We start from the raw sequence: 22,858 nt of genomic DNA, 5'->3' as shown, positions 1-22,858 counted from the left end.
TATTCAATTCATGCCCCACCAAGCTTTGATATGTCCGATTCGAGTGTCTGCATTCTTCTTCCTCAACAAAGAGGCGATTTAGTTATGCGGGCCAAAACTAAGCAATGTGGCCTACCGCCTACGCAATACGATCCCCCTGCCCCTGCGATGCAATGCTGCAACTGAAGAGACTCACAGGACCCGCAACACCTACCTCGGTTGTCAGTTCTCATTGGCTTCGATTTCCTTTATCTCATCCCAGTCTCCCAGGAAATCATCATTCAAATTTTCAGCTTGAGGAAGCTAGAAATTGAGATGCCAGAGTAAAAATGACGCAGCCCAGAATCTTCCAGGACAATTACCATTTCATACGACGCGATCCACTGTGATATGGCGATACATATAGGCCAATGGCCAATGCGTTACCTGTTGGCAGTAGGCTGTAGCAGTGGCCAATACATCGTCATTCAACTTTCAGCTGGAGGAGGAACTGATGAGAAATTCAGATGCTAAAGTAAAAGCGACACTGCATGCATAATCATTCCACGATAAATAAATAGATAAATAACCAGCCGCGTTTCATACAACGTAGCCCATCTGTACATTCAAGTAGTTTTATACTGACTAGTAGAGTAACTAATAGATGTGCAATCGATCAAAAGCCTCCTCTGATCCGTCTGCACCATCGAACCAAGCAGGCAACACCTGGAAAGATCCAATCCAAGCAAGAACTCGGTCGCGTCATCCCCCCACGCGCTTGCGTTGGCGTGAAGCTCGGCGACTTGGGGCGTGCGTGCATTGCCTATGCTTCCTCAGCAGCACAGGCGCGTCGTACGTCCATACATCACTGTTTGCCCCCGGCGCCGGCCTCGATGTCGTTGCTGTTGGTGCTGCCGTCCTCGCCCTGGCTCTCGCGCAGCTCCACGATGGGCTTCATCTTGTGGTCCGTGATGGCGATGCAGATGTCGTTGGGGAAGAGCTTCCGGAGCACCAAGGCGTGCACCAGCGTGGTGACGAACAGCGCCGTCACCGTGAGCACGGCGACCGCGGACAGCGCCACGCAGAGCGCCTTGGTGAAGGCGTTGTCCACCTCGGTGGAGTAGCGGATGGACGCGATGGCGGCGCCGGTCATCGGGAACGTGTACGCCCACCACGCCAGCGAGAAGCGGAACCCGCGGAAGAAGTTGATCCGCACCACCAGCGATGCGTACAGGAACATGGCGATGAAGTAGGCCACCCGGGGCCCGTACCCGAACTCGCCCGTGATCTTGGCCAGCGCCATGCTCGCCACGCTGGGCGCCGCCACGAAGAGGAAGAACACCGGGTGGAGCTCCTTGGGCAGCGTCTCGTTCGTGGGGAGCCGCTGGTACAGCGTCACGAACAGCACGCTGTAGTGCGCCAGCCCGACGGAGAAGAAGAAGACGGGCCCTTCCCTGAGCCCCATGTTGGCGCCCAGCAGCGCTCCCACGAAGTTGCCCACCACGGACAGGTGGTTGGACGGGTTGGCCACCTTGGACAGGCGCCGCTGCCCGCCGGACATCCACTGCCCGTAGATCTTGAGCTCCAGGATGAGCACGGGCGCCATGAGCGCGTACCAGAGCCATTGCGGCAGGGGCTCCCTGGCCACGGACTGCGGCACGCCGATGGCCAGGAAGAGGCAGGCGATCCACGGCGCGAAGAAGAAGTTCACCCGGATGGGGTGGTAGTACTCGCGCCGCACGGCCTCGAAGAAGAAGGCGATCTTGAGCGCGTACACGGTCGTGATGGCGCACATGAGCACCACGGAGATGCACCAGAGCACCAGGTTCACCTTGTGGGTCACGTGCAGGAACATGGTCGGCGACGACGACGCGATCGTCTTCCACAGGATCGCCTGGCTGCTCACGCCCAGACACATACCGAACGCCGACACCGGGAACCGGAGCAGGAACGGCCACGTCTTGTCCGACGGCAGCACCAGCTCCTCCGACGACTGAAAACAAGGCAGGAGGAACGATAAGTAACCTTGGAAACAGAGCAATGGATGCTAAACACTATCGCAAATGACCACCTCCGACCATAAATAAATTAGTCCCTTCGTTCTAAATTATAAGTTGTTCTGACTTTTTTTCAACAAGTCCGAATGACGTATCTAGAAAATCTGAATGACTTATAATTTAAAATGAAGAAAGAATTTTTCTAGAATAGCTTAAAGTCATATTATTTAGGTTTGACTAACTCTATAGAAAGAAGTAGTAGCATCGTTGACGTCACCAAATTATCATATTATATTATGATCTATATCTATTCATTTCAGATTATAAGTTGTTCTGGCTTTTGAACATATCTAGAGAAAAGCCTGAACGATTTATAATTAAATTAAAAAATTGAAGGTGTCTCTTCCTTCTAGCTCACGGGGAAGCAAGAAAAGACTTTTCTTATTCCAGGCTTAACTAATTTTACAGAAAGGAGTAGCAACAACGGATATCATGAAATAATTTAATAATTTATATCAATATCTTATACCTATATCTAGTTTTATAAATGATCTTAAAAAGTAAGCGTTTCTTCAAACCTCTTTTTTTTTTACTTTCTAGACTACTCTAACACCTTATATGTACTGTGTATGTGACTCGGATTCACAATGAATGCTTATACGAGTTAGAACAACTCATGTCTAACAGATAGGGAGTCTGGTTTCAAGATGCATTGAGTTGTGTTGCAATGTAGAGACACGTTTGCTAGTTTTATTATATATATGTAATAAATTATACTAATTTGTTTGTGTTACAAATGCCGGTGTTTTTTATATTTTAGTTAAATTTAAATAAAATAGTTTGATTTAAAATAACTTCTTAAGTTATCACTTCTCCTGCATTTTAGGCACCTGAATTTTAAGATGATTTTAATCAATACTCTTGTACCACCAACTAGTACAACTAAATTATTATTTTTGTGATTTGTTATTTATCTTTGTGTCATGACATAATAAATTTCGGTCCTTCCTGATTATAGTAACAATTGTAACTTTTTATTTTTAATTATCTTTGTGCCAACATAAATAGCGGTTTGTAGTTTTATCCGAGGAGTCTTTTATTTTGGAACCGAAAATTAAAAATTGTGCCTACAAAAATTGTCACAACTAAACCTACAATTTTAATATATAAAATATATGCAATAACTATAGTCTAAAAAACGAAACTTCAGGCATCTCGACTTAGCGAGTTTCTAATTTTTATTTGTTTTGGGACATAGGAGTATCCAAATAAATGAAAAAGTGACCGTGCACGTACCTTGAGCTTGTCGAGCTCGGGGCCTTCCAGGGCGGCGAAGAAGCGATCAACTTTTGGCATGGACATGGTGCGGCTGGTGGTGGCGACGACCTCGTCGTCTTCTTCCTCCTCGTGGACCTCCGGGGCGCCGGACAGGTGGGTGAGCTGGCGCTCGAGCTTCCCGGAGAAGGTCTTGAAGGAGTCATAGCGCTTGTCCCGGCTGATGACCCTGCTGGCGGCTCTGGCCGCCCTGCTGCCGGCGCGCGGGGGCTGGCCACCGGGTATGGGCTGCGAGCGGAACACCACCTTGTCCGCCGGCTGGTGCGTGAACCGGACGCTCCCCCCTCCGTTCTCCCGCGCGGGCGGCGGCGGCGTCTGCGGCTGCGGCTCGCGCGCCGCGGCGACGTTGGCCAGGAGGGCCTGCCTCCGGAGGCCGTCCGCCGAGTCGCCGGCGGCGGCGCCGTTGGCCATTCCGGGGATGGCGGGCATCACGCCGAAGCCGCTGGGCGACGCCGGGAGGCTGATGGAGACCGGCCGCACGGAGCGGTACCCCGGCGCCTGGAACGGCGAGTCCAGCGGCGGGAGCACCACCTCGCTGCGGCGCGGCACGCGGTCCAGCGGCGGCACCTGCATAGTAGAGTATACATACATTAGTCGCGAACACAACAAGAACACGATCAGTCCACGTTCGCCGTGCGTGACACGACCGGACGGACGGTGGGCAGAGGAAGACGATCGGTCAGGACTCAGGAGTGAAGTGAACCCACCCCGGGGCGGGACGGCATCCTGGGCGGGCGCGGGCTCGGGCTCGGGGTGGTGGCGTCCTGGGCGTGCGGGCTCGGTGTTGGGGTGACGTCGAAGCCGGCCAGGTTGGAAACCTTCACCTCGGCGAGCAGCGGCGGCACCGCGCGGGGCGTCTTGCTGTTGGCTGCCTTCATGGCTCACCTCACCTCACTCAGCTGACTTGGCTCCGTGAGAGATCTGAAGTCCTGCTGTCCTGCAAGTGTCAATGCCCAGCTGGACGACTGATTAAGCTGAGATCAATAGATTTGGCCGGAAGCTAAGACAAATCTGAATTGGTAAGATAAGCTATATATACTAATACTACTAGCAAGCAGGAGATATCTGGACAGTTCTTCTGCTCTGCCGATCGAGTTGTTGGACAGCCAGGAAACGATCTTTTTTTGTTTTGTTTGAAACGCAGGAAACGATCTCGATCAACACCTAGCTAGCAGCACCTTTGTTCGATCAAGGAAGGAAGCGAGCAGGAGGGGAGACCGACCGGAGCATGTGCAGGCAATGGGGTTGTGGGCTTCCTTTTAAATGGCCAGGCCAGACTACAGAGGCGCAGGCAATGATGATGGCTGCCTGCCTGCCTGACCCTGATGACTGGAGCCTGGAACGACTGCATGCAACAACTGTGTGTGTGCGCGCGCGCGCCTACGTGTCAGCACCTGCCCGTTGCGGATACGTACGCCAGCGAATCAAGGCGTCTGTTTCTTCTGTTTCGTTATGGGACACCGTTTAGGGTTACTCCTCCACGTTTTTGGGGGATATTTAGGCGATTTGGCGCGTCGCCAACGGCCTGGCCAACTCGACAGGCTGCTATGGAGATGATGATGGCGCGAAATGAAAATTGCCAGGCTGAGCACCCACTGCTCCATCACAGCCGAACATGCAAGTCAGAGACCGTTCGTGGATGTTAGGGAAGCCGTCCAAACTGATCTCTTGTACAAGCGCTAGAACGTTCTTGTTTTGTTCCTTCTCTCCTCATGCCCAAAGTCAGCGAAATGTAAGCTAGTAATGATTTCGTTGGCTGCTGGAAACGCCGCCCTCGTAACCAACTCTTTCATGGCATTCGGGAATAAGGCGCCACATCAGTGCCATTTGCGTGATAGCTTTTCGCATAGGTGGTGATACAGGCGGTAGCAGGCTACTAAGAGCATGTTTGGCAGGGGATTCATCATTAAACCGTTTCTCTCTCTCAGAAACAGCTAAATCCTTGCTAAAAGAAAACTGTTTTTTTTTTCTTGATAGAAACAGGAGAATCCTGCCAAAGAATTCTAGAATTCAGAGTGAGAACCATGAACATCTAGGACAACAACTCAACTGAGAACCAGAAACCATGAAAAACCGTTTGACTTGAAAATCGGAATCAGTGTCTCTAAAAAAATGTTTCGTCTCTAATCACTGCCCTAATAAGTTTTGGTTTATGCATTTTTTTTTAAAAAAAAACCAAAGTTCGTTTACGGAGGTCATGGCGTCGAGATGGTTTCCCTACGACCAGCGATTGGGGAACTTTTGGCTACGATGCTACGTATATATGGCTGAAAAATGTTAAATTTTAAGGAAGTAAGTACTCCGTAGTGTATGAACAGTCAGTTGGGTGGAGGCCGGCCGTTTCTTCCAATTCGTTGTTATGAGCGGCCAAAGTCTAAGAAAAGACCTATGATGAAGGTACTTGGCTATATAGACGCAGCAATTAAGGCTGAAAATGGCGAAATCTACATACTGATGTACTTGGCACCGGTGGTATGGTGGTATGGGTGACAGGCCTAGGCACGCTAAAAATATGCTCCCTTAGGGGTGCCATCATGCACCGTTGAGAAGGATCAGATCAGATCCATGGAGGCTTGGCTTGTAGTACCTGCATGCGGTGCCGGAGCGCACCAGGTGTGCATGCAAACTTCAAATCGGAAAGCAACTAGTTACTATTATAATGCTGCTACTAGGCCCCGATGAAGAGAGAACGCGAGAGAGCTTATAGCTAGAATGGCGGCGAGCCGTCGCCGTCACCCGGACGCGACCAATCGCGTATGCTATAAAACTGGTCCGTAGCTGTGTGCAGTACGTATTACAAAGGAAGCGTCAACCTCACCGAATTCTTCCTCGCCGGAGCCCGGAGCCGGAGCAGTACTAGTCCACGTCGTCGCTGTCGTGCCCGGTGTAAGCGCAGGTGGCGATTGGTGATGTGGGAACTGACTGATGCAGTAACTAATAATGGATCGATCGCCCGGTGAGGAGAAACCCACCCCGTGCCCCGCGTGGAGATGGGTGGATTTTGAATCGTACGTGGGAGGTGAAGTCAAATCGGCGTGGAGCTCCTGAACATCGATATGATGAGCCATACATCATCAGGTCATGCGGGACGGGAGATGGATGCATGGTTAGCTGGCGGTGGTCGGCACGTTAGCGTGCGTTGGGCGCGCGCCAATCAGCAGAAACGCCACGCACGTAATCTGCGCCGTAATCCCCGGCCCGCCGCGGTCCAGAGCCCCAGTGACGCGCTTGCGGTTGCCCTGGTCGGACGCGCGGCGCTCGCCGGCCCGCCCGTGTCATGCACGCTGTAGCACTGCCAGCTAGAGCTAACTACGGCGATAATAAAATAAGAAGAAACTATGCATGTTCTCGGCGGCGTACGTACATACGGCGGCGCCGTGACTAGCACCAGTGGATTAATTAACCCGATCGTGGTAATGAAGGGGCATATATATATATATATATATATATATATATATATACTATCCTGTAGCTGGTTGCAGAATAACTTATTCTGTAGCCACTTTGAGTTACGATAACTATTGACGAGCTGGATCCTAACCTGGGCGGGAGAGATCAGAGCTGTCGTCGACGGCGGCGACCGCAGGAATCGATCGACAAGGCACGCTGCATGCGCCGCCCTCCCGGCTGGTGTAGAGTGTAGACCGTGGTGGCGTCGCCGCTCGCCGGGAGGAGCAGCGAGCCACGGCCACGGCCCCACACCAGGACCCCGGCCGGGACGGGTGCTGAGCTGGGCTGGACGCTAAACATGGCGGCTACCGTGATTAGCGCCCCTACCAGGAGGAGCCTGGTTGGCCTGCCGTGCCGCGTCCGTGTCCACCCATGCCAAAAACGCAAACGGCACCTGCTGGTTTCGATCGGTCACGCGTAAACCGTCCCAGACCACGCATGCAGTACGTACGTAGTTTTTGAGTCCAAATGAAATGAGTGCGGTGTCAAGGAAAAACTAAAAAAAATCTGACAAGGCACCCGGCCGGGCGGAAGAACTTTCGTTCGTTCAGTCAAGGAAATATAATAATAAAAGCAGAGGTGACCGATGGACGGGCAGACGCAGGGCCACGTGGTAGGGGCAGGGCACTGTGCCGGCAACAAAGATCGCCGGGGGATCTTGTGCGCGCGGCGTGCGTGAGGGCGTCTGTCGTCTGCGTGCCTGCCCAACTGGCCGGCATAGTGGCATGGCATCTGGATGCATCGTTGAGCCAGCAACTCTTTCTATGCGGCAAAGGCAAACAGCCGGCCGGAAGGCGTGCACGGCTGATGCCGGGGAAGGAATGGGAATGGGAATCGCATGCAATGCTCGTCCATCGTCCGCAGCAACCAACGCAACGACATCGACAACAACACTGCACTGCACATGTGAATGCGCATGCAGCAGCTGGGTCCAGTTCTTGTGTTGTCCGCTCGCTTGCCTTGGTGAGTTTTTTTTTTCCGAGACCCAGGCTTGCCTTGGTGAGTTGGTGGTGCTGGTGGAGCAGCTCTCTCCCGGCCGCGTCCGCCCGACGCCCCTATGTATACCCATATTCATGTGTCTTTTTTTTTTGAGCAAGGACACATATTCACGTGTCTTTTTTTTTAGCAAGGACACATATTCATGTGTCGTCCGTTGTGTGGTTGCTAGTACTGTAGTTGGTACAGGCATGACATGATGCCTATCTACGGGCACTCTGGCAGGTGCTGGACATTATCTAGGGATCCTATTCCAATCCTTTTCCTTTCTTCAGTGGTTGTTTCCTCGTCCACCAAAGAATTACCGTCACTAGATCCTAGTACAGCCAAAAGATGAAAACACATGATGTGCTGTCGTGCTCCACATTACGTCTACGAGCAATCTGCTGTCCCTCTTTATAAATAAATTTACTAGTGCTTGCTGGTGCTTGGAGCTTTATTCAGTGGACAAAACAATAATGTAATATACAAAGGCAGCGATGGCCAGGCACTAGTATAACTTTTTCTCTCCCTTATGTTTTTTTTTTCCTTTACACCCTTTACAGAAAAAAAAGAAGCAGCTGATGTGTCTTAAGATCTCCAATCTAGTAGTTTCGACATCCTTGGTTAGTACTACTAGGAGCAGTAGTTGAACTAGCTGGTGTGCTGGCCACAAGGGACATTTAAAATTGCACTAGCTTAGGTGTCAATTTCAGTCAGGTGCTACCAAGAGCCTGTTCGTTTCGGCTGAATTGACTTATAAATCATGGTTGAAAGTATTGCTGGCTGTTTAATGTGAGAGAAAAACACTATTCAAGCCGTGAATTATAAGCCGACCGAATAAGCCAAAACGAACAAGCTGAAGCTACACAATGGTTCTCAGGTCCCAAAGCGCACTACTCTACTCGTGAATAATAATTAAGGGCCTGTTTGACCCCTAGTCAGAACAAGCCGCACCCAACTTCCATCCGCAACGCAAGTGTGGCGGCTAAAATCGAGACACAAACCAAATACACCCTTAGTCTACTGTGCCAATGTAGGCATAAGCTTGTTTTTCCCTCCATCTTTTACTTCCGAGAAGATGGGAGTAGGATCACTGGACCAAGTACATGCAATGTTTATGTTTCATTTGTTCATGTTCAGTGGGAATATTCTCCTCTTTACGTGTGTCCTTGTTCCAAAGAACAACAACACTAGCAAGAGGCGCCTATAATAACAAGAAACAAACAGAGAAATAGAGCGTAGTTGAAGCAGAACCAAAAAAAAAATGACGGAGGAAAGTCCCAGCTTTTTGAAAAAAGAAGAAACCAGAGTCTACAGAGTGTCGTCGGCAGAAACAAAATTTGGTTGAACGATTATGAAATGTGGGAAACAAAACATCGCAAACAGGTTTTATTCTGAGATTAGATGATGGGTATCAGTTGCGGACATTGCAGCATTACTTGGAAACACAGAGAGCAAGTGAGAGCGTGGATGGATCGACTCACCGCTCTGATGAGTGATGATCCCCCGCGATCGAGGAATGCCAAGCCTGAACTCGCTGACCGACGACGCGGTGGCGCGGCGGCAGTGCTCCTGATCTTGAGGGGTGGCGGCCAGGTCACGGCCACTGCGCACTGGAGGAGTGGAACTGGAGATGGGTTGCTTGCGTGTGATTGGAGATCGACGTGTGCGCTGCGGCCGTGCGGGGTGTTTTTATACGGATGGATCTCTCCTCTAGGACTGGGAGGCAGCTTCCAGGCTCCTCCTTGCCCTGCAACTGCTGTCTCTCCTCAGTCCTCCCCTCCCTCCGCCGGTCCACCACAGCTATTTCCAGGATGGAGAGACGACGCAAAAACACGCGGGGGCTGAGGCCTCTGTGTCCCGGCTTTCTACTGATAATATGTTGGGAAAATTGGTTCTATAGCACCGAAAGAACTCCACTTCCGTAAAATATCACTGAAAGACGTTCGTCACGTAAAATACCATTAAAAGACAATGCCGTTACCTCTATCTAGCATTCCGTCACAGTGGCAAACCAACGTCGTGAAATCCACGTTCAAATGTCTGAAAGGAAAAAAAAAGAACGGGCCCTGGTCCTCCCCTCGTTTGCTGCCTGTTTGTGACGACGCGGAGGCGAGCTGAGTCGGGGCACGTAAGGCGGCGCCCAGGCCGCGCGAGGCGGCGCCCAGCACGCAGGCAAGGTCGGCCGGGGCGCGGCCACGGCCACACCGCGCAGGCGAGCTCCGCCATGGCGCGTGATGCGGCGGTCGCGCCACGCAGGCGAGCTCAGCCGCGGCGCGTGAGGCGGCGACTGCGGCGCGCAGGTGAGCTTGGCCGGAGCACGGAAGATGGCGGCCGCGGCGTGCAGCCGATGAGGCGAGCTTGCCCGGGCACACGAGGCGGCGGCCACCGCCGAGCGGAGACACCGCAACGACCTCGTACTCCTGCCACGGCAGGCCCTCGCGCGGTGTCAGCGCGGACGCGGCCACTGACAGCCTCGCCGCGCTCGTACCCAGCATGCGCGCGGCGGCGCGCGCGGCGCCCTCCAGGGACGTGGCGCAGGTCTTGTGCTCGCCGGCGAGCGGCGGCGCCTGGCACACGCTTATGGTCGTGCGCACATTTGACTCACTGGAGGAGCCCGACGCGATGGAGAACGTGGCCAGCACGTCGCTGACGTTGGCGAAGGGGGCCTTCTCGGCGTCGGCCCGCGGGAGGATGGCCGGCAGGTCAACGGGCGGGAAGTGCACCATCATGACGCTGCCGAGGGCCACGTTCTCCTGGCGGAAGAAGACGCTCGTCGCCGCTACGGCCGCGCTCGGGCTGCAGGTGATCCGGTAGCTGTAGCCGAGGCACGCGTCGGGCTGGTACACTTGTGGGGAGGACGACGGCTGCTTGAGCGGTGAGTGGTCGGTGCCTTTCGGGACGAGTTCCGCGATGGTCGGCGACATTGGCGTGCCCAGGAGGTTCTCCTCCCAGAACCTCGCCGCCGGAGTGGTAACGGCGGTGGTGGCGCAGGCTGGGGCGCGCGATGGCGGCCACCATGATAAGAAGAAGCGCTGACGGGTGCATAATGCGTGATGCGTCGTCGACCTCGGCGGCTCGACGTGGTGACCAGAGTAGAGCGTGGGAGGAGAAGCGAGCTCGAGCTCGTGCAAGGAATGAAAAGGAAGCTGTGGGCGCTAGACGGCTGCTACCTCTTGCTTGAGGAAAATGGCTCCCGCAGGTCCACAATATATAGGCTTCGAGCCTCCGACGAGCTAGTACACGAGCCCCTCCTGAACAAAGCGCACATGTTTGCCCTGTAGCTAGTTCGCGAAGCCGTGGCTTTTCTTCGCGAAGCGGCCGCCGCCTCGTGTGCCCGGGCAAGCTCGCCTCATCGGCTGCACGCCGCGGCCGCCATCTTCCGTGCTCCGGCCAAGCTCGCCTGCGTGGCGCGACCGCCGCATCACGCGCCATGGCGGAGCTCGCCTGCGCGGTGTGGCCGTGGCCGCGCCCCGGCCGACCTTGCCTGCGCGCTGGGCACCGCCTCGCGCAGCCTGGGCGCCGCCTTGCGTGCCCCGACTCAGCTCGCCTCCGCGTCGTCACGAACAGGCAGCAAACGAGGGGAGGACCAGGGCCCGTTCTTTTTTTTCCTTTCAGACGTTTGAACGTGGATTTCACGACGTTGGTTTGCCACTGTGACGGAATGCTAGATAGAGGTAACGGCACTGTTTTTTGATGGTATTTTACGTGACGAACGTCTTTCAGTGGTATTTTATGGAAATATAGTTCTTTCGGTGCTATAGAACCAATTTTCCCTAATATGTTCTCCCTCCAGGCCTCCACCCCCCCACCCCAACCACAAAAAAAATGCAAATGGAGGACCAGACACGGGTACCAAAAAAAATATGAGAAATTATGAAAAATGCCCCTGGACAGTTCAACCACTGCACAATCCTCTACCGTTCTAATTGCTCGCTTCTCTATGTGCCATCTTACCGTACGGGAGCTTTCTGGAAAATACTCCATGAACGAGTGGATAGGAAGGCACACAACGCCTGTTCATGAAGGTTGTGGCTGATTTTTTTATTCGAGTGCCACAACTTTTTTTTTACAAGAGAAGCCGAGAAGGCCCAATTTTTTTTACAATGACCCTTTTTTTTAATAAAATTTACGTTTGGTCTTCTAGGAGACGTAAACTCATCTTTCAACTCAGAAGGATGACGCCGAGGTAACACGTCTTGCCGCCACAGATCTTGACTATGAGGTGGCTGGTCGAGCACAGCAGGACATCCTAGGTGGCGTTGACGTGGCCAGTACCTCGGCGCCAAAATACATGGCGCCGAGGTCGGCGCCGACCTCGGCGCCACGCACTCTGGCACCGAGCATGGAAACCCGCGTGTGGCCGCCGCAGCTCTCTCTCGCGCTCTATCTCTCCCTCTCTCACGCTCTTTGTCTCTCCCTCTCACCGCCGCCGCCAGCCAACCCCGCCGTCGCACGCACCTCCTCCGTCGGCTGTCGCCCGCTCCACCGCAGCAGGCCAACGCCCTCCGTCCCCCGTGCGTCGGTCGCCTCCCCGTCCGTCTCCTCTCATCCTCTGCCGCCGCCGCAAAAACACACGGGGGCTGAGGCCTCTCTGTCCCGGCTATCTCCCCCTCCGATTTATTTATACTGATAATATGTTCTCCCTCCGTCCCCCCCACAAAAAAAGATCTGTCTAGGTGACATTCAGATGTTTTGGTCTCTCCTGTCAACGGAATTTTTTTCATACACTTACACCGTCTTCTAGCTATATTTACACAGTTTTATTACTATATTTACAATGATTTCTTCAGTATAATTTATTGGACAGAGTGATGTAAGTTAGGAATAACACAAATATATGTCATTTTTTTTAAAAAAAAATTATAAATTATTTCTATGGATTCCAGACATCAAAGAAATATATGTCAAATTATTCATAAATTTAAAAAAATATAAAATCTTCACAAAATTTCAAAATGTCGTGCCACGCTTGAAAGGTCCTAATGGCTAGAGGGGGGTGAATGGCTTATTAAAAATTTCTACAACAAAACTTAACAAACCGGTTACACAATTATAAGACGAAGCAAGTGTTGCGCTAGCCTACTAAAAAACAAGCCACCTACCATAATTCTAGTTTCTATAGTTTCTATCCATACAATGGCTATGTCACTACACTAAGTTAGTGTGCTCTCAAAGACTAACTAAAGAGCCACACTAACCAAACAAACAAGCTCTCTCAACTAGCTATACTAAAGAGCTTGATAACTAGTTTGCGATAATGTAAAGAGAGAGAGTAAGATAGTTATACCGCCGTGTCGAGGAGTGAACCAATCAATCACAAGGATGAATACCAATGAAGATCAATCACCTAGGAATCAAATGATGACACAATGATTTTTTATCAAGGTTCACTTGCTTGCCGACAATCTAGTCCTCATTGTGGTGATTCACTAACTTGGAGGTTCACGCGCTAATTGGCATCACACGCCAAACCCTCAATAGGGTGCTGCACAACCAACACAAGATAAGGATCACACAAGCCACGAGTAATTCACTAGAGTACCTTTTGGCTCTCCACCGGGGAAAGGTCAAGAACCCCTCACAATCACCACGATCAGAGCCGGAGACAATCATCAACCTCCGCTCGACGATCCTCGCTGCTCCAAGCCATCTAGGTGGCGGCAACCACCAAGAGTAACAAGCGAATCCCGCAACGAAACACGAATACCAAGTGCCTCTAGATGAAAACACTCAAGTAATGCACTTGGATTCTCTCCCAATCTCACAAAGATTTTGAATCTATGATGGAGATGAGTGGGAGGGCTTTGGCTAAGCTCACAAGGTTGCTATGTCAATGCAAATGGCCAAGAGAAGTGAGCTTGAGCCGGCCATGGGGCTTAAATAGAAACCCCACAAAATAGAGCCATTGTACCCCTTGACTGAGCACAACACGGGGTGATCGGACGCTCCGGTCAGATTGACCGGACACACCCTTCTAGCATCCGGTCAACGGATGGCTACCACGTCATCCCTCTCTTCAAATACTGAGCGTCCGATCTCAATGGTCAAGTGACGACCGGACGCGGCACAGTGCCACGACCGGACGTAGGACCCCAGAGTTCGATCATTTCTAGTAAGGTTCCAACTGCGACCGGACGCGTCAGTTTGATCATGACCGAACGTAGGACCCCAGCGTCCGGTCATTTCCATTAAGCCTCCACTCACGACTGGACGCGTCCGGTCATGCTCGACCGGACTCACCCAGCGTCCGGTCACTCACTGACTCCTTTGTGCGTTGTCACATCAGCAGGACCAGATGCACCCTGCCAGCGTCCGGTCACAAAGTGACCCAGCGTCCAGTCAAAAACCGACGCCAGCATCTTCACAGCTTCCATTGACCGAATGCTCCGGTCTAGTTGAGACTAGCGTCCGGTGCACTCTGTGAAACCCTATCTTTTTTGTATAGTGCGTCGGTGGCACCGTCGGACTGTCTACACTCTACGGGCGGACACTCTGCCGGTGAAGCTTCTTATCCTTGCTCAAATGTGCCAACCACCAAGTGTATCACCTTATGCACATGTGTGTTAGCATATTTTCACAAATATTTTCAAGGGTGTTAGCACTCCACTATATCCTAAATACATATGCAATGAGTTAGAGCATCTAGTGGCACTTTGATAACCGCATTTCGATACGAGTTTCACCCCTCTTAATAGTATGGCTATCAAAGCTAAATGTGATCACACTCGCTAAGTGTCTTGATCACCAAAATAAAATGGCTCCTACCACTTATACCTTTGCCTTGAGCCTTTTATTTTTCTCTTTCTTCTTTTCAAGTCAAAGCACTTGATTATCACCATGGCAACACCATCATCATGTCATGATCTTCATTTGCTTCACTACTTAGAGTAGTGCTACCTATCTTATAATCACATTGATAAACTAGGTTAGCACTTAGGGTTTCATCAATTCACCAGAACCAAACTAGAGCTTTCAACGCTGCCACCACCGACACCGACACCAGGGAAGGCGTAGCGTCCGGCCTCGGCTAGTACTGCAAGATATGGTATTGCCACATCTGCTGCTACTGCTGCTGCTGCTGCGGCTACATCGGCATGAGTTACTGCAGCTGCTTTATCATCATCGTCGACGAGGTCGCGGCAAGGAGGCCGATGAGTGGGCCGTACCCCAGGCTGCACACGTGCTGTGGCATCTACGAGTCCACCTAGGGACGAGACAAAATGTGATCGATCAGATCCAACGCTCGAAGGGCGGAGGCGACGTGACGCAGGCGGTAGATCGGGCGGCAGCTCTCGGGCTGGATGAAAGGTCCTAATATGGCTAGAGGGGGGGTGAATAGCCTATTTAAAAATCTACAAATCAACTTGAGCAATTTGATTAGTATGACAAATAGCAAAATACAAACTTGCTCTAGCTCTATAAGGGTTGCAAGCCACCTATCCAATAATTCTAGTTGCAATGATTACTAGACACACAACTTGCAATGTTACTACTCACTAAGAGCTCTCAATCTTGCTACTCTAAAGAGCTCCACTAGATAAACTTAAAATAACAAAGCAAGCTCTCAATTCTAATTACACTAAAGAGCTTGCCATAACTATTTTGCAAGAATATAAATGAGTGAGTAGGGTGATTATACCGCCGTGTAGAGGAGTGAACCAATCACAAGATGAATACTAAATCAATCACTGGGAGAATACCAAAGGGCAAGAGAACCAATTTTTCTCCCGAGGTTCACGTGCTTACCGGCACGCTAGTCCCTGTTGTGTCGACCAACACTTGGTGGTTCGGTGGCTAAGAGGTGTTGCACGAACCTCGTCCACACAATTGGACACCGCAAGAACCTACCCACAAGTGAGGTAACTCAATGACATGAGCAATCCACTAGAGTTACCTTTCGGCTCTCCACCGGGAAAGGCACAAGACCCCTCACAATCATCACGATCGGAGATGGAGACAATCACCAACCTCTGCTCAACGATCCTCGCTGCTCCAAGCCGTCTAGGTGGTGGCAACCACCAAGAGTAACAAGTGAATCCCGCAGCGAAACACGAACACCAAGTGCCTCTATATACAATCATTCAAGCAATGCACTGGTATTCTCTCACAATCTCACAATGATGATGAAACAATGATGGAGATGAGTGGGAGGGCTTTGGCTAAGCTCACAAGGTTGCTATATCAATACAAATGGCCAAGAGAGTGAGCTTGAGTCGGCCATGGGACTTAAATAGAAGCCCCTACGAAATAAAGCCGTTGTACCCCTTCAGTGGGCACAACTCGGGGTGACCGGATGCTCCGGTCAGTTCGACCGGACGCAGGACCCCAGCGTCCGGTCGCCCGATGCTTGCCACATGTCATCGGCTTCAAACGCCGATCGCCCGATCTCAACGGTTAAGTGATGACTGGACGCGTCAGTTAGAAAGTGACCAGACGCAGGACCCCAGCGTCCGGTCGTTTCCAGTAAGGTTCCAAACGCAAAATTTCACGACCGGACTCACCCGACGTCCGGTCACTCAACGTTTCCTCTGTGCACCTCATGTTAGCGTACGTCAGCACTGACCGGATGCACCCTACCAGCATCCGATCAGTTTACATGCCAGCGTCCGGTCATAAGACCAAGACCGTGTGCTTACTGCTGTCACTGACCGGACTCTGAACCCAGCGTCCGGTCACTGCACCACCTGCGTCCGGTCACTCTGTGAACCCCTGTCTTTTCTGTATAGGACGCTGGTGGCACCATCGGACTGTCCGCACTCTACGGGCGGACACTCCGTCGGTGAAGTTTCTAACCCTTGCTCACATGTGCCAACCACTAAGTGTATCACCTTGTGCACACGTGTTAGCATATTTTCACAAGCATTTTCATGGGTATTAGCACTCCACTAGATCCTAAATGCACATACAATGAGTTAGAGCATCTAGTGGCACTTTGATAACCGCATTTCAATACGAGTTTCACCTCTCTTCATAGAACGGCTATCTAATATAAATGTGATCATACTCGCTAAGTGTCTTGATTATGGAAATAAATGGCTCCTACTATTTATACCTTTGCCTTGAGCCTTTTGTTTTTCTCTTTCTTCTTTTCCAAGTTCAAGCATTTGATCATCACCATGCCATCACCATCATCATGATCTTCGCCATTGCTTCATCACTTGGAGTAGTGCTACCTATCTTATAATTACTTTGATAAACTAGGTTAGCACTTATGGTTTTATCAATTAACCAAAACTAAACTAGAGCTTTCACCGGAGTCAGATCCAACGCTGGAAAATTCGGTTGACAGTGGCAAATAAATCATACAGTTGACGTACAGGCACTGGTACCAAGAAAAGATGGGAAATTACGAAAATGCCCCTGATAGTTCAGCCACTGCACAATCCTCTACCGTCTTGATTGCTCGCTCCTCTCTGTGCCATCTTACCGTACATGAGCTTTCTAAAAGATACTCCAGGAACGAGTGGATAGGAAGGTACACAACCCCGGTTTGTGAAGGTTGTGACCGATTTTTTTATTCGAGTGCAGCAACTTTTTTTTCAAGAGAAGCCGAGAAGGCATGTGCTTGTTTTGTTCTGGGTGGATCCCATGCTAGCTGTGGTCCATGTGTGCACTTTTATCGGAAAAATTTGAATGGTAGGATTGTGTTTTTTCCTGGGACGGGGAGAGTAAACGTGGACTCTATCACACGGACTGCACCTGAAATGGTGAGAAATCGATTAAACAGGGAAGATAATTTCTCTTTTTCTTGCATCATTATTGTATGCTCCCTCCTCCGCTTGCTTTTGATGCACATGCTTCTCTCGTGCAGGTTGGGCAATTGTCCACTGGGGACTGACAAAAAAGAATGCTGCTGAATATTTTGCCATATAACTATGCAAACTATTTAATTTATTATGTACTCCCTCCTATCAGCAAAAGCTATTATCGTTCTGGGCAAAAGAAGTGACCCAAATACAAATTTAAAGTCTTATGTGATGCTAAAATGGAAGATATATAATTCATAAATTTTAGTACTCCTTTCTTAAAAAAAATCACTCCCCCCCAACCCCCAGCACACACAATTCTTGTCAACCACATGGTACACTATACATTTAAGCTGATAATATCTTTAATCTAATTTTGCCCAATCAGTTTACATGTATCTCCAAGAGCTCCCAAAGTTTGTACGGACCATCATAAACATTTCCCGAATTCCCTTACAAGTTGTGCTAGAAGGACGACTTCTGGTTATTTTTATTCTGAAAAATAAAATCACTTTACTGGACAACGAAAGTAACTAATTTTGTTTTCCTGCTGTACAATTTTACTTAAAATTATGTTTCACAGGAAATATTTTAGGAGGTCATCCGGATTCCGGATACGACATAGGATGTATTCTTGCAATTTTCATACAGAAGCGTATTAAAAAAATAGAAAATTCTTGAGTAATGTCTAATGATCCTTTGAAGAATGTCAACTGAAAGATACACACTACTACAACTTAATAATAATCCTAACCAAAATATCATGCTATACTTTATAGTAGTTTAGTTGTGAGCAGCTGTATAAACTAAGGGGGTGTTTAGATCCCACCCAAAATCCAAAATTTTTCAAGATTCCCCGTCACATCGAATCTTGCGGCACATGCATGGAGCAATAAATATAGGTAAAAAGAACAACTAATTGCACAGTTTGCCCGTAATTGACGAGACGAATCTTTTAAGCCTAAATAGTCCATAATTGGACAATTTTTGTCAAATACAAACGAAAGTGCTACCGTGTCCATTTTCCAAACTGGAAGGGATCTAAACACCCCCTAAGCTGCACCACAAAGGAGCTGGCACATGCACGTACGGAAAGGGACTAGAGTCTTCTAGCTGGAGTACAGAACTGTGATGACCAGTCGTTCGCATTCTTAATCAGTGAACAATACTTTTTAGTTTGATTTTTCAGCAAAGCGAACAAAGCTTGATCTGGACTCATGATAGCAAAGTAAGTATCAGCAAACGTCTAACGAGTTTTACCCCAAATTGGATGCGTCTTGATGAATGCAGATCTTTTCAAAAGGGATAAATAGTTCTCCTCCGCGACCTTCAGTCTACTCCCTCCGTCCTGATTTATTTGCATTTCTAGAGCGGGGCGCGACAATCAAGATAGATGAGAAATTACCAAAATACCCCTACAAATGTAGGGCCGGTTGCAGTGGTGAACTGATGGCTGCGGGGGAGGCGGAAGGGAGTTATAGGAAGCGTCATTTCACGTGTTGAGGACAGCAGCCTTTTTTTACTATTTTATTATGGCAAGGATGGGTCAACGGCCACGAGCAACTTCTGGATGGGCCGACGATGAGCCTCCGTTTATTTGTCTTTTTGTGTTTGAGTATTTTTTATTGATTTTTTTGGTCGGAGACGCTGGCGCTGTGTGGCTATCATGTACGGATGACTATCTAGTGCTGCACTGCTACGATAGTTCATGCCACTGCTACGCTCTACTACTCCAAATGTGATCGATTAATTTGAGAAAAGTTTTCAACTCCAGACGTGCAAACAAACCGGGACGGAGGGAGTAGCTAGAAAGGATATAATGCTAGATTAAGGATAAATCAAACTATCTCAAATGTGATATATAACAAATGTTGATATCTTTTTTATATAAATTTCAGTTATTTAACATGGGTCGACTTAACACTATGATAGAATTATATTATTTCGATTTCGAGGACAGAGAGAGTGGCACCTAATTTATTTTCCCACGGGTATGCATGCGGCTTAGAGTTGTTTGTTGTTTGACAAAAAAGACAGACAAAGGCCGCACAACAAATAATTGTCCCTCAGTGCCAGAATGATCGGAGTTGGCTTTGATCAGGTTAGCGATGTCTGCTGACAGAGTGACAGGGACACTAGCATTTACAGATGTGATTAGCACTAAACACCTGCGACAACAAGCAAGCGCAATCGGACTTTTAACGTCGTTATTATCGCCTGTCACGCACCGACTCGAGTTCCCCAGCACTTTACCAGTGAGAGAAAGGGCTAATATACTCTACTTGGAAGAAAATCTCTGTGCTATACACTTGTTACTGCACAATCACCCTTTTCTTAGAGCTGCACTGCGGCCCTGCCCAATTTCTCGGACGCTCCTCAAATGCGGCTCGAGCTCACCAGCCCAACATCCGTAGAGTTCGAGTAAATGTTTCTTTCAGTTCTCGGTGACATAAATCACTCGCCACCTTCAAAAGTTCCCAAGTTACAAAACTTTGTTGTCCACTCGTTCCTGTCTCCGACGAGACAGTCACCTTAGTTAGTGGGCATGACAAGACGCCCCTATTCCCTTTTGAGAGATCCGGCTGAAAGGGACCCAATCGATTGTCGCTGAACGAATCAAATCGAACGCACTAGACGAATCAAATCCACTGGAACTCTAGGAGTTTAGAGCAGGATCTAAAGGTACTTCTGGGTAATGTTGGCCTAGCAAGCATTCAGGATCTTAGGACAACTCCAATCAACCTCTTAAAATTTACCCCCCTACTTCCAGAAATAAGGATCTCTCATCTAGATTCTAGCCCTCATTTCTCCCTGATCTCCAACCGAACTCTCATTTTAGGCTCCCTATTTTCTCTCACCTATATTTTATACATAACTTGTAACTACCAAATCCAGCATTTTATATCTAAACCGTGTTAGTATTATTGGAATGTATATTTGTTAATGACAATTTTGTATGGCTAAATATTGAAGGAATTATTTTTCAAATAATTTACAACTATATTTTAAACAACTATATATTTGAACTGACACTCTTCTCATGGCTATAAATTAAATAGTCGCTCTTTTGATGGCTATAAATCAAACGGTCGTTCTTCCAACAGCTATAAATCAAACGGTCACTCTATTTGCAATGGTTATATTTTTTTGTCTATGGCCCCGTTCGGCTTACCCAGAAACCGGCTTGTTCGGCTTGTTTTTTCAGTCGGAACAGTGTTTTTTTCTCTCACAACAATTCAGCAAGAACAGTGTTTTCAGCCAGTTTCAGCCAAGTTTCAGCAAGCCGAACGGGGCCTATATATATTTATGGCCATTCCCTTTCTTGAACCAATTTCGACATTGCGCTGCTTCTTGTCTACTGAAAATGAGTCGTCTCTCCCGACTAGATTCATCTTCTTCATCCGATGATGGTGATGATGCTCTTGAGGAAACCCTTACTGCGTTACACCAAGCACACACTCAATATCAACCTCTCCATGCTCCACGATGGGGTGGTTTTGTACATTCATCGGGACAGAGAAAATGGGCATTGGAGGTTGTACAATGACTATTTCTCCAAAAATCCAACCTACGGGCCACCTTTCTTCCGGCGTAGGTTTGCTAATAGCTTGTTAATTTTTGTGTACCCTCTTTATCCACATTTCTATGTCCATGTTTGCTTAGTTTGGATTTGTCCCTTAGGTTTAGGATGTCTCGTATGTGGCAGAACCGTCTGAAAGCATCTAGGCCCCTAGTTGGGTTTCGGTGATTAATGACAATACAAGATTACTATGACTAATGTGTGTTTTGTAGAGGCAATTAAGTTAGGTCATGGTAATGGAGATCGATTGGGCAATCAAAGTTGTCATGCCCCTACGATGGAAATCGTTTTGGTTTTCAAAGGATGGACGACAAGGTTAAGGATGACTAGTTCTAAGTGTCGATTGGAGTTGGAGAGACACTTAGCGTAGTTTAGGACTTTCTTTTTCCTTTGGCCGTACTATTAAGGGGGGTATGGACGGGTAGCTTGACCTAGTTGAGTCTAGTGAGTTAGGTGTGGTGCACACTTGTTAAAACTAGCTCTAGGTAGCTCCTATGAATGCCTAAGATCCTTTGGAGCAAACTTCATTCACATATGATCGAAAGTTGGAAGTGAATGAAGGGTCAAATGCTGACCGGACGCTGGCTCCGGTGCGACCGGACGCTGGCCGCAGGGTCCGGTCAGTTCATTTGATCAATAGACTGCGTTCGGTGCGACCGGACGCTGGAGAGGTCAAGTGACCGGACACTAAGAGGCAGCGTCCGATCGACTCTAGTAAGGTTCCAGTGAAGGGAATCTGTGACCGGATGCGTCCGGTCAGTACTGACCGGACTCTGAGGGTTCAGCGTCCGGTCGAGTCCAGTAAGCATCCAGTGAGGGTTTCATGCGACTGGACGCGTCCGGTCAGTGGTGACCGGACCCTGCCAGCGTCCGATCAACTCATTTCCACTGGTTCGCGGGTTGAACTGACCGGAGCGTCCGGTCAACATGACCAGAGCGTCCGGTCACCCCGCAGAAGCTCATAGCGGTTCGTTTTTTAGGCTGCCTTATAAATAGAAGCTCCACTCGTGTGTGGAGTAACTTTTGCTCATTCCAACAGCTGAGAAACACGTTTGTGAGTGCCAAGAAGAGCAAGGTCCTAGTGAGGTGATTGAGATTTGTGAATCCAAGAGAGTAGCCTCATTAGCGAATCAAGAGTAGCCAAGTGTGCATCCATCTTCTCATTAGGCTTCACGTGGTCAAGTGAGAGTTCGTGCTTGTTACTCTTGGTGATCGCCATCACCTAGACGGCTTGGTGGTGATTGGGAGCTTGGTGATCACCCGGCGGAGCTTGTGGGTGACCCAACTCAAGTTGTGAGCGGCTTTGGGTGATTCGCCGCGACGGAGTGTTGAAGAATCAACCCATAGAGAGCACTTGATCCTTGCGTGGATCAAGGGGGAGCTACACCCTTGCGCAGGTGCTCCAACGAGGACTAGTGGGGAGTGGCGACTCTCCGATACCTCGGCAAAACATCGCCGCGTTCCTTTCTCTCTTTACTTTGAGCATTTACTTTGAGTATTTACTTTGAGCAATTCAATACTTGTTTTTACATTCATAGAATTGCCATGCTAGAGTAAGTTTGGAACATATGTTGCAAGTCCTTTGTGCGTTAGTTTGATAGAAATACTTTTCTAGGCACAAGGGGTTAATTGGGCTATCCGTAGGATTTGGTTATTGAAAGAAAATTTAGAATTAGCCCAATTCACCCCCCCCCCTCTTGGGCATCTTGATCCTTTCAATTGGTATCGGAGCCTCGTGCTCACGTTTTTAAGCTTAACCGCTTAGAGCAAGATGTCTCACGGGGATGAACCTCCTCCTATCTTTGAGGGAG

The 22,858-nt window shown here is 49.3% G+C and overlaps 1 protein-coding gene across 4 annotated transcripts; it reads right to left on the bottom strand.

Annotated features, from left to right (window-relative positions):
- Positions 1–675: 675 nt before the first annotated feature.
- On the bottom strand, positions 676–9,493 carry LOC136512230 (S-type anion channel SLAH2-like). 4 transcript variants are annotated; one of them, XM_066506210.1, is made up of 4 exons: positions 9,203–9,493; positions 3,998–4,247; positions 3,252–3,857; positions 676–1,951 (listed from the first exon to the last, which is right to left on the bottom strand). In XM_066506210.1, exons 2-4 carry the CDS (start codon positions 4,166–4,168, stop codon positions 824–826), a joined length of 1,905 nt encoding a protein of 634 aa, XP_066362307.1. In that variant the 5' UTR covers positions 4,169–4,247; positions 9,203–9,493; the 3' UTR covers positions 676–823. The 4 variants fall into 4 exon arrangements, with proteins under 4 accessions (XP_066362307.1, XP_066362308.1, XP_066362309.1 ...); XM_066506211.1 differs by having other exon boundaries at positions 3,998–4,227; XM_066506212.1 differs by lacking the exon at positions 9,203–9,493 and adding an exon at positions 4,469–4,491 and having other exon boundaries at positions 3,998–4,227.
- Positions 9,494–22,858: the final 13,365 nt, after the last annotated feature.

The sequence above is a fragment of the Miscanthus floridulus genome, chromosome 16 (genome assembly GCF_019320115.1).
Source record: "Miscanthus floridulus cultivar M001 chromosome 16, ASM1932011v1, whole genome shotgun sequence".
Lineage (NCBI taxonomy): Eukaryota > Viridiplantae > Streptophyta > Magnoliopsida > Poales > Poaceae > Miscanthus > Miscanthus floridulus.
This window is presented reverse-complemented; position numbering and strand designations above follow the sequence as displayed.